Source organism: Saccopteryx leptura, chromosome 5, assembly GCF_036850995.1.
Source record: "Saccopteryx leptura isolate mSacLep1 chromosome 5, mSacLep1_pri_phased_curated, whole genome shotgun sequence".
Taxonomy (NCBI): Eukaryota; Metazoa; Chordata; class Mammalia; order Chiroptera; family Emballonuridae; genus Saccopteryx; species Saccopteryx leptura.
The window spans coordinates 29,277,575-29,289,943 of record NC_089507.1 but is presented as its reverse complement, the minus strand read 5'-3'; the positions used below and the strand labels follow the sequence as shown (position 1 = coordinate 29,289,943).

Here is a 12,369-nt window from a genome sequence, read left to right as displayed (position 1 = left end):
AAGAGAGTGCAAGGTTCATGATTGCGGTTTTTTGTTTTGTTTTATTTATTTATTTTTTTTGTGACAGAGAGAGGGACAGACAGGAAGGGAGACAAGAAGCATCAGTTCTTCATTGTGGCACCTTAGTTGTTCATTGATTGCTTTCTCAAATGTGCCCTGACCGGGGGGCTACAGCAAACTGAGTGACCCCTTGCTCAAGCCAGCAACCTTAGGCTCAAGCTGGTGAGCCTTGTTCAAACCAGATGAGCCCGCGCTCAAACCGGCGACCTCGGGTCCTCTGTGTCCCAGTCTGACACTCTATCCACTGCACCACCGCCTGGTCAGGTGGTGGGTTGTTTTCAAGGAATGGGCAGGGAAGACTTCCTGGAGGTGGTATTAGAGACCTGAGTCCAGTCAGGGAGAGAGCCCTTTGGCTGGGAAAGGAAATTCCAGGTGTGAGGATCGCAGCTGGATGGTGATGCTAAGGTAGGGAGGTGAGAAAGGCCTGTGTGGGGAGGTGAGAAGGAGCTGGAATTGCAGGAACAGCCAGGATGCTGGTGGTGTGCAGAGGGAACGAGGGAGCCAGAGAGAGGCGGGGAACGAAGGGGAGCCCCGGGAAGGATTTCAGATTTTATTCCAAGAGTGAGGAAAAGACATAGGAGGGTTTTGAGAAGCAAAGCAACATGACTTGATTTAAAAAGAAAAATCGTTTTACTAGACTATAGATTCGGGAGTGAGTGTAGCCCTGGGGTAAATTAATTTAATCCAGTCTCACACTGCTGATCCGGACTAGATGAACTGTTAACACCTCAACAGTTGAAATACAGCATGTTTTTCATCCACACTCTTATTTTCTCTCTATATATTTCTTTTACAAAAAGGCCTATATGAAGATGAATTGCTTTCTAAAGAGAAAATGTTGCCATTTAAAAATATACAGGTATGCAACATAATCAAATGTCAAAATAACCTGGAGATGTTTTCTCTGAACCTGTGTACCCTGGTTGATCAATGTCACCCAATTAAAATTAATTAAAAATTTTTAAAAAGAAGATGCTTGCCTAACCTGTGGTGGCGCAGTGGATAAAGCGTCGACCTGTAAATGCTGAGGTTGCCGGTTCGAAACCGGGGGCTTGCCTGGTCAAGGCACATATGGGAGTTGATGCTTCCAGCTCCTCCCCTCTACTCTCTCTCTCTGTCTCTCCTTTCTCTCTCTCTCTGTCTCTCCCTCTCCTCTCTAAAATGAATAAATAAAAAATAAATAAAATAAAAAAAAGATACTTAATAAATGCTCATTAAACAAACAAACAAAAAAGAAAAAAAATCCAACCTTAATCTTGCCACCTTGAAAAATCCTTTTAATAATTTTGTCCTTAGAGAATCTGCACTTACCAAGTAGTGTGCACTACCTTACACAGATGCCAGAATGAGAATCTGTAATTTATATTGAACAGAAGTCACAGTGTCATTAAGCAGATCGTGACTCTATTAAAACATCCTGGGCTTAGATTGAGAAACGAGAGCAGTTGTACTCAACATACTTTTTTGCATATATTATGCTTACTCTAGCATATGAGTAGAGTCAAGCAAATATACCTTTATACACAAAGCAACAGCACATTGCCATTTAGTCATTTTGCTAAAAATTAAAAATAAATGCCTTTAAAATACATATATATATATATATCTGTTCTTTTTCTTTTTTTTTGTATGTTGCCATTTTTCGAGTTAATGTTTGTGCCACCTTTTATCCTCCCTTTTAGTGCAACTTTTGAAAGAAGTGCTATTGGATCCTTCCTCCTCCCTCCCTCCCTTTTGTTCTTGTCTACTTCCTTCTTCCCTCCCTCCACCCTTGTCCTTCCTTCTTCCCTTTTATTAAACAAATGCTTAATGTTTCACAAGACACCTAGCTTCCCCATGTGCCAATGCTAATAAAACCCAGAGTTTTGGGTTGTATTTGCTTGGTGGTGGTGTTTGTTTTCTCTCTTTGTGCAAAGATATCTCGGGAATATTGAATAGTACTCCCAGATGGTGGACCTGAAACTTTTCAGTTTTCTTCTTTGCACTCACCCTGTTTGAGACACATGCTTGCTTGTGACACGCAGCTTCTGTGTTACAAAAGTGAAAGTGTGTACTAAAGTTTGTTAAAATGAGCCAAGAGTTTAAATTGAGATCAAGTGTCTTTTGAATTCATCAACTTCAAACCATAAGTACTTGGTGGCGACCCTGTTTTCTTAAGTTATTTAAAGCCCAGCTGTGTCACAAGCCCGTAATGGCCTGTGTGCTTTCTCGTGTGCAAGCGGCCAGCACGCCCCTTCTCAGTTATCTTGAGAAATATCTGTGGGCAGCCTGGGATCCCGCTGGGGTCACTTAGTAACCGCCCGCTTCGTGCCCAGGAAATACATGTCAAAGCCACAAGAGGGCAGCTTGTCCAGTGAAACTAGGGGCAAAAAGTGCTGTTGTTTAGGCATAGGGTAAGGAGGGTGACTTTTCAACGTGTTTGTTGCATAAGCACACTCTTTGACATTCCTAGCCAGCTTCATCCCATCTAAAAGATGATAGTTTTGGAAACTGAGTTTTTAAAAGACTTTATTTATTGATTTTTACAGGGAGAGGAGAAAGAGGGAGGGTCATGGGGAGTGAGAAGTTTTGACTCATAGTTACTGCATTTTAGTTGCTCATTGCTTGTCCTAGGTTCCTTGGCCCGGCTAGCCTGGTTTCGAGCCCGCGACCTCAGCGTTCCAGGTTGACGCTTTAGCTACTGTGCTACCACAGGTCAGGCTGGAAACTGAGTTTTAAGGCAACGTCTTTCGTGCAAATCTGCCTTTCCTTCTCGTTGGAATAGGAACATCCGTTTTTCTGTGAATTCCCTGTCTTCCTATCTTCCAGCCCTTCTACCTTCATTCAATATTTGTTGGAGTAAAATTTACACATAATAAAATCCGCACATTTGCATTGATCTTTGGAACACATACACTTGGAATCCCTGCCCCAACCAAGGGAGATATTTCCTTCTCCCTGGAAAGTTCCCGGGTGGCCTTTTGCCTCAGTTTCCCCTTGCAGGTCCCACAGCCCCTTAATTTAATCTTTGAAAAAATTTTACCCGAGACAAAGCATTTTATAAATTTACATTCATGATCATGTAAAGTGTGGGGGCCCCTTTCCAAGAGGCTGTGGGAGAACTCAGGGGAGATCAAGGAATAGAGGCTGCTCCTTTCTTTTTTTTTTTAATTTCTTTTTTTATTTATTCATTTTAGAGAGGAGAGACAGAGTAAGAGACAGAGAAAGAGAAAGGGGGAGGAGCAGGAAGCATCAACTCCCATATGTGCCTTGACCAGACAAGTGCAGGATTTTGAACCGGCGACCTCAGTGTTCCCAGGTCGATGCTTTATCCACTGCGCCACCACAGGTCAGGCCGAGGCTGCTCATTTCTAAGACAATTACCGTGTGAAAGTTTTTACCCTGTGGTTGTGGTTGTTGGTTTAATCTGGCTCATCTTCAATGAGAAGGAGAGCTGTTCATTGCAGTCATTAATTATGCATTTGTTCTGGCAAGTTTATTTCTGCTCTAAAAATTGCACACATTTGTCACACTTAAGTAAGTACTTATTTGTATTAATGAACTCAAGAATCCCTGTGAGGGAAGTGCCATTACTATCATATTCACAGATAAGGAAACTGAGGTACATACACTTAATGGCTTTGCCGGAAAAGAGAGTAAAGTTAGTTTCCTGATGTGAAATGTAAGATGAATGAAATTAAGAGTTTCTGAAGAAATGTGTGTTCTCATTGATGAAAGTACCCAGCTAGGAAAACTAGTGCTTCTCTTTACGCACATAATGTCCTTGGGCAATGTCACCCGGGGCCGTGGTTGAATGCCATGACGATTCCAGTTGTGCACCCCTGGCCTTGCCCACCAAACATCCATCTGTCTGTCTCCCTGGTTCTTGCCTTCATCTTCTCCCGATGGGTTGCCCTGCCTGTAGCCCCTGCTGAGTTGTGGTCAGCGTGATCTTTCTCACATAGAACTGGGGCGCCATCACCTGATTAAAATTCTCCAGTGCTTCACTGTGCACTAGCACGTGAGCTGCTGGGTCCTCGCCGTGTTCACTGGTCACACCTTGCTGCTCTCCGCTGCCCACCCTCAGTCCAGCTTGTTGTCATTGTCCAAAGATGCCATGCCCTCTCATGTCCCTGTACCCAGGAACTGACTGTTCCTTCTGTCTAGAAAGTGCCCTCTCTTTGTCCACCCTCCTGTTTGCCAGGCAGACTGCACCTCACCCTTAAGGAGTTGGCTCACATTTTCCTTGATTAACTTGGATAGACTTGGAGTCGTCATCTTCCCATTTTCCATTGCCTCTTGCATGTTGAGCCAGTGTCACATTGTTTTATAATGTTCTTGTTGCACCTCTGTGCCCCACTAATCTGCACCCTCTGAGAGGGCAGCAACTTTGTCTTTTCAACTTGATATTTCTAGCCGAACTCAATACCTGACGGTCTATACAGATGTTACATACTGTGAAGGCAGAGAAAACACCTATTTTATTCAGTACTGCTATGCCCAGTGCCTGGCCTAGGGCCTGACCTATAGTAAGTGTTCAATTAATATATTTTTTTTAAAAAAAAGAAGGGTGAGGTTTTTTTTTTATTTTATTTTTTAAAGATTATATTTATTCATTATAGAGAGGAGGGAGGGAGAGAGAGAGAGAGAGAGAGACAGAGAGAGAGAGAGAGACAGAGAGAGAGACAGAGAGAAAGGGGGAGGAGCAGGAAGCATCAACTCCCATATGTGCCTTGACCAGGCAAGCCCAGGGTTTTGAACTGGCAACCTCAGTGTTTCCAGGTTGATGCTTTATCCACTGTGCCACCATAGGTCAGGCCTCAATTAATATTTTTTAAAAGCACAAATAGTGAATATTTTAAAATATCACTGTTGTTAAATGTCAGATCGCAATGGTTTAGCCCCGGATCACAATGGTTTAGCCCAGGGATTGCAACCGAAGGGTCACCAACATAATTAAGCCGTGGATATATTTTGTATGGCCTCACGGTATTTTGGAGTTTGAACATTTGATGGCTGTAGATAGAACATGTCCTCTCCTATTTACCACTGTCTGTACCACTCCTATTATCTTACTCTTTATCTACTCCGCTCATTTATTGCCTGCTCGGTCCTGGGACATAGGGTAGTGATGTGCAGGGCGTGGGGCAGTGTCCTGGTTTGTCATAACAAAATACCACAGATTGGGTGGCCTAAACAAGAGGAATTTATTTTCTCACAGTTCTGGAATTCTGGAGGCTGGAAGTCCAAGATCAAGGTGTCAGTGGATTTAGTTTCTTTTGAGCTTTCTCTCTTCGACTTGCAGATGGCCACCATTTCACTGTGCCCTTGTGTGGCTGTTCCTTAGTCTGTGTCCTAATCTCCTCTTATAAGGACAACAGTCATATTGGGTTAGGATCCACCCATTTGACCTCATGTCATTGATTAATTACCTGTTTAAAGGCCCTATATCTAAATACGGTCACATTCTGGCCCTGGCCGGTTGGCTCAGTGGTAGAGCGTCGGCCTGGCATGCAGGAGTCCCGGGTTCGATTCCCGGCCAGGGCACACAGGAGAAGTGCCCATCTGCTTCTCCACCCCTCCCCCTCTCCTTCCTCTCTGTCTCTCTCTTCTCCTCCCGTAGCTAGGGCTCCATTGGAGCAAAGTTGGCCCAGGCGCTGGGGGTGGCTCTGTGGCCTCTGCCTCAGGCGCTAGAGTGGCTCTGGTTGCAACAGAGCGAAGCCCCAGACGGGCAGAGCATCGCCCCCTGGTGGGCATGCTAGGTGAACCCTGGTCAGGTGCATGCGGGAGTCTGTCTGACTGCCTCCCCGTTTCCAACTTCAGAAAAATACAAAAAAAACCCCCCGTAATTAAATATGGTCACATTCTGACATTCTGGGGGCCAGGGCTTCAACAAATGAATTTTGGGGGGACAGTATTAACCTCATGACAGCCAGGAACATGAGCTCTCGGCTACTGTGGCCTCTGCCTTGTGCCTGGCGTATGTTTTATGTAACACACTGGTAAAGAAGAACTCAGGAGCCAGCAGAGCGCCGCCGGCTCACCCAGGCAGAATCTGGACAGACTCAACCTGCACCTGCTCAGACACCTGCTCTGCACTCGGGGCACTCAGATCTCGGGAGCAGACTCATGTTTCTTAAACAATCGGCGTTTAGTTAGTGTGCCAGGTAGAACTTAGGTGCTTTTCAGTTTGGAAATATATGTCCTTTCATTCTGTTCACTCTAAAAACTGACATACAGGCTGCAAACTTTTCTTTGTCCAGGGTTCAGTGGACAGCAGAGATAAAAGTCGGGTAATGACACGGCACTGCCTCCGTTTGCTATAAGCAAACAGCTAGGTCCTTTATTACCCTTGAAACTGGCATTGGTGATACAGCTTGGACTCAGAGAAGCAAGTTAAACACCAAGTTTCTGTGTGGGTCAAAGTTCCTTCAAGCACTGTATGTTAATCAAAAGCTCAACCTTAGTTAATTAGGCCATTGGGTTGGGAAGAACTTTGGAATGAATGATTACTGAGGTGGGCCACAGAGGTGAGCAGGATTCAGTAATTTATTTCCAAGGGGTAAGTTGTGGACTCGTAGCCTTTCTTGAAGAGGGCAGGAGTTTTACTTATTCTTCGTGGGGAAGTAGCATAAGAAAATCTCTGTACAGAGTGAGCTAATCAAGTGTTTTTACTTAGAGATGAGCTGAATAGTTATGGAATATTAGTTATATGTGGACAGAAAAGCTAGCTGTAAAGAGCTACCAAAGGCTAAGGAACATTTAAAATATTATACTAATAGCTCACAGTGCTTTAAATAATTTTGAGTGTGCGGTGATTTACCTGAATAGACCACAATTTACAGTGCCTCTGCAGAAAGAAACTTACATGGATATAATCATCATAACTGCCCTTCATGAGTGTTTGCTTTCATATGGGGTCCCAAGGTCTTCATATCTGTTGTCTTATTTATTGTCACGATGTCCTTAACAGGTGGATTGCATTAGGCCCATATAGATGAGTTAAAGGAGGCTCAGAGAGGTTGAGTAGAATTCCCAAGGTTACCCAGCTAGCAAGCAGTAGAGCTGAGTTCTGAGCACCTGGGCAAACCTGTGGTCTTCCCATCCCTGTCAACACCACCTCTCCTTAAATTTCCCTCTTCTCTCTTTGTCAAAGTAAAATTCTCTTCCGTGACTGTCCTTTAGCTAATATGAACCTGAATAGCCTTGCAGAATTGACCTATTTTCTCCACGTATATGGGCCAGTGGAAATTTCCTATACTGTCCGGTTATGTAGCTTTCCTTGTAATCCGCGTACACACGGAGATGTGTGATAATAACAAAACACTGTATTTATTCTTCTTAAGTACCCTCCTTCCTCCATTACTTTTAGTGCTCATTAACCACGTACTCCTCGTTAGCGGTCTCTGGTCTCTGGTTCAGTGGTGCTGTCTTTTCTGTTTCACAGTTCATGTAACAGAGGCATTAGAAGGACGGACACCTTGCATCAGGTCACCCAGCAGACAGAGATCAGCCATTCCTGGGCTCGCTGAAGAGGTTTGGTAAGTCAAGCTGGCTACATCTTGACCACGGCTCAAATGAACATGAGCCAGGGGTGGAGAAGAGTAGGTGAACATTACATAGTGACATTCAAATACTAATCCCCTCTCTTTTCCCCTGCCTTTGTTTCTAACCAACACATATTGTTCTGCTTCTGGGTGTTTGCTTAACTTACTAGGCCACAGTGCTCTGTGTATTTATAAGCCCGCATGTCTCCAGAGGATTCCACAGTCACAAAGGACAGGAGCCATATTTGAATGACTTTGCTTAAACTCTTTCAATATTGAGTTTTTCCCTGTCGTGTTTACTGTAGTTTGTCAACTCTAGAATGTGTTTTCTCCCCACAAGTTAACGTGTCTGAAATTGGGATGCATCTTACGCAGACTTAGATTGGGTGAAACACAGCACCGATAATCTCCAGGTGACCAAGCTTAAGTGTTTTCTATCTCCTGTTTTTCACAGGGTACAAATGCTTTTTTTCTTTTTTAAGGTATCGAACAAATATTTTTTTTCTTGAAGAGGGCAGGTAAAGAGCGAATCGATAAGAATTCTGTACTTACCAAAGAAACAATTTAAGGTTTTAATACTCAGAGGAAAAACTAATTTTTTTCGGTGACTTCATATGATGATTCTGAGGTCAGTCGCCCCGGGACCTCCTAGGCAGAGGTGCCTGCAGTCAGAACAGCCCGTGGGGGATGACAGAGCAGCCTCCTGGGCAACAGATCCCAGAATCCGACTCTGTTATCCAAAGCCGTGATCCCCTCCAACAATCAGCACCATAAGACTTGCAGCGAAAATGCTGACTGTGCTCTACCTTCAGAACGATCTGTCAGCACCCATTTATCTGTGAATGAGTTCGAGTCCACATTCATGTTGCACGTGTGGGAAAATAGTGTCTCTATAGAACGAATGACACAGAATGGGCAGGATTCCCCAGGCCACATGGGCCTGTTTTTTTATAGGCTTGAAGATTTGTAGAACTTCCATTTTGTAGGGCCCCACAGGAGATAGAACGCTAATGCTGAAATCAGTAGGCATACAGGTAAATTGGTTAACATATTCCGAGCACCTGCTATGTGCCAGGCTCTGTGCTAGGAACTGGGTAATTAAGAGGTAAATGCAGAAAGAATTGGATTTCTGCCCCAAAGAACTTGGTCTGGTAGTCAAGGCAGACATTGAATATAAAAGAGTAATGAGTGCATTGAAGACGTGTAAGGAGTTAAGGGAGTTTAAAATCCAAGGCCTTAACCTAACCGTTAGTGAGAGGGGCAGCCATCAGGAAAAGTGTTTTGGAATTTTTACCAAGAGGGCAGACTGTAACTCCAATAGGACTTAAGGTAAGCTTCACACAGTTGCACAACTCCTGCAGTATGTAGGAAACATACTGAGGAACAAAGACACACAAAGGTCAAGCAAATGAGTTGAAACAGATTGTCTTTTGTTTAGTCAGCCAATAATAGGGACCTGTCACAAAATGATGCCAGGATGCTGAAGGCAATCCCCAAAAGCGGTTTCTAACGTGATTTTCTTGCTTTGCGACCTGAAAATAGAAGACATGTTTTTCTATCATATATAACTATTTATTTGGCACCAAATAACTGGTCACTATACAGAGAGGGAAATAAAGGTCTGTAATTTAATTTGAATAGACATACAAAAGACCCCCATATGCAAGATACTGCGGTAGGGGTACAAGGGATACAAAGATGATTCAGACATCATCCTTGCCCCAGGGGAGTTTAACAATGAAAGCTTAGGCATCTAGTTAAGAAGAAATATTCACAATAAAACAGGAGTTATAACAAGCAGCATTATAACTCAAATATTTAATGGCACGTTTGAAAACACAGTAGAAGTGAATGGACCTCTATTCTCATTTGTATCTAGATTTACCAGAGAGCAAACCCATCACCCTGTTCTCTGGACTGTTTGCTTTTTTCTGATCTCTGATCTAGTTCAACAAAAGTTCTAATTCAAGTATGGGGCCTGTTGGCGTTGAGAACTTGTGCAATAGTAACCCCGAAGTCCTTTGTAGTTCATAATGAACCATGTGTAGTCAATGGTGATATAAACTGAAGAACTTTTCAAAAAGACCTGATGTCAGAATAATTGGGCCCAACTTACCCATAGCCCTTTGTGGATAAAGTCAACCAGTGACTTCATAACAAGGCATTTCTGTAGCTAGGAAGATCCTCAGGTCTGTTTTCCATCCCCAAATGAACATGGATTTGGAATAACTGGATTTCGCGGGGAATAACAAGTTTTCACAGGGTGTTTGTGGTTAATCACAAACTGGATAATTTCCCCTTTTAAAATTATTTCATTCGCATGGGCAAAAGTTTCATAGAGCCAGTGGTTCCTTTGGCAGCCTGCTCCTTGATGACTTGCTATTTGCAAAACAAGCTAACCCATTTCCAAAACTGGAAAGGCAGAGCGGTGGCCGTGGGCCATGCCTCAACCAATAACATTGTGGCTGACAAGCGGACCTACAAAAGGAAGACTGTCTTCCTCAAAGGAAGAGGTTTGTTGCCACCATGGACAAGGAAAAAGAAAGCTGTGGGCATCAACAAAATGTGTGTGTCTCTTGGCAGAATAACAGGTCGATGATGGCATTATGCTTTGCAGGAGGATATTGGTGCTAGGGAAAGCAAGAGAATACTCCAAGGTTATGAGGCTGAAATCCATGGCTACAGTCAGCATCAGCCTTTTAGTCAAATCTCATGGGCAACACTCAAACGTCAGGCCTGAAGTTTCCAAGAACAAGGTCTTCTAACCAGTCATCAGATATACATCAAAGTTATGCTGAGTTGGGGCCTCATCAGGGCTGGGCGTTGGTTCATGCCAGTGCCCCGAGGTGTTGGCAGCTGTTTCACAAGGACAGACAGGAGTAGAACATCTGACATTCACTTCAACCATAGTCATGGGCACCTGTGCTGCCAAGAAATAACAGTAACAGAACAACCACATTGCTTTTGTCAAGCGTAACAAAAATTCTGTGTCTGCAAAATAAGTGAGGTCCTTTTGAAATTAAGACCAAGACCCGCAAAATACGAAGGGACATCTTAAGGAAAGAATGAAGTGATTATTGAGGACTCAGTCTGGGTGAAAGGGGCCTGAAGATAAGATATTTTAATAGAGGCATGACGATGCCTCCTGATTCTGTGCAGATAGCAAATGATTCTTAGAACCATAAAATGTTGGAGATAGAAGGAACCCTGATGAAAATAAATGATAAATAATGATAGTATTTATTGATTGCTTACTAAGTGCCAGGCACAAAAGAAATCTTGCTTGACTTATTGTCCTCATTTAGTTTCTACCTAAAGATGTTAGTCAAGTGAGGAAACTGAGGAATAATAGAGAATGTGTCACTTGTACAAGGTCGTGCAGGGAGTGCGTGGCAAAGCTGGTGCACACACCTCGGTCAGTCTGAGTCAGGTCTACACTTTTTAACTACGATACCCTTTGAGGCTCAAATGATCTTCAGAGAAAGGCATGTCCATTGACCAGAGGGCACTAACTGGTGAGAGTCCCTAGGAGTTCTTGAAAGCGTGGTTCAGTGAAGAAGACAACGGGACGCGTTGTCAGTGGCAGATCCTACACTCTGAAATAGGAACTGTGTGTAGTTTCGTATGCACATGATAAAGGTGGGTTGTGCTGGCCTCCAGTCCCGTGTGTGGTCCCCCCCCGCCCCCCCCAGGAACCGGCTGCCGCTCGTAAGCAGGGTGGCTACCAGCACAGTTGCTCCTTGAACTGTTCTTGCTCTGGGACATCTGCTTGTGCTTCAGGCTCAGTCATTTTGAAAACTTTTAACAAAATACCACTGCACAGAGCCCACTCACTAAGACTCCAAATGAACTGATCTGAGGAGGAACCCTATCAGTATCTTTTGGAAACTATAACTGAGCCTCATGTGACAACCACTGTTTTATACTTCTATGTACTAACAGATGGTTGGCTAGGCATTGTTGGTTTTTTTCCAGAGAGCATGATTTGTGTTCTCCAGCGGCTGTTTTTGTTTTTGTTTTTCCTGTGGTCTGAGAAGATGGATTGGGTCTTAACAACCTTTGGCTCCTTGGAAGCTGCTGCCCCTGCCTGGTGCAGTCCTATCTGGGAACGGATTCCCTGTGCGCATCCTCCACACAGCAGTGCTCAGAATATATGGTGTAATTACTTAGCCTGACCAGGCGGCGGTGCAATAGAGACAGCGTCAGCCTAGGACACAGAGGACCCAGGTTCGAAATCCTGAGGTTGGCTTGACTGGGCTCACTGGTTTGAGCGCGGGCTCACCAGCTTGAGCATGAGATCATAGACATGACCCGATGGCCGCTGGCTTGAGACAAAAGGTCGCTGTCTTGAAGCCCAAGGTCACTGATTTGAGCAAGAAGTCACTGGCTCTGCTGGAGTCCCCCAGACAAGGCACATATGAGAAAGTAATCAATGAACAACTAAGGTGCCACAACAAAGAACTGAAGCTTCTCATCTCTCTCCTTTCCTGTCTGTCTGTCCCTATCTGTCTCTCTCTCTGCCTCTCTATCTGCCTCTGTTTCTCTTGCTAAAAAAAGGAAAAAAAAAGTTACTTTATACTTACAGTCCTGTAGATTTCAATGGGCTGTAAGTTGTTGGTACAGCTTAAAGATCAAGTGAACATTTTTGTCTTATGACAACCCCTGCTAGCTATATGTGATGTTCACTTAAAATACACATACACATATTTTAGTTCTACTTTAGGTCTTGAGGGAAGTTCTCAAAAATCTCATCTGATTCATGACTGGACAGAAGTTGATCTAG

General features: G+C 43.9%; 1 protein-coding gene across 2 annotated transcripts in view; it reads left to right on the top strand.

Annotated features, from left to right (window-relative positions):
• Positions 1-12,369, top strand: part of RBM47 (RNA binding motif protein 47) — a 174,240-nt gene that overhangs the window by 63,968 nt on the left and 97,903 nt on the right. For both annotated transcript variants that reach the window (XM_066386173.1, XM_066386172.1), the window contains exon 3: positions 7,487-7,580. In XM_066386173.1, coding sequence (XP_066242270.1) covers positions 7,487-7,580 — 94 coding nt within the window. The remainder of the gene's footprint in view (positions 1-7,486; positions 7,581-12,369) is intronic.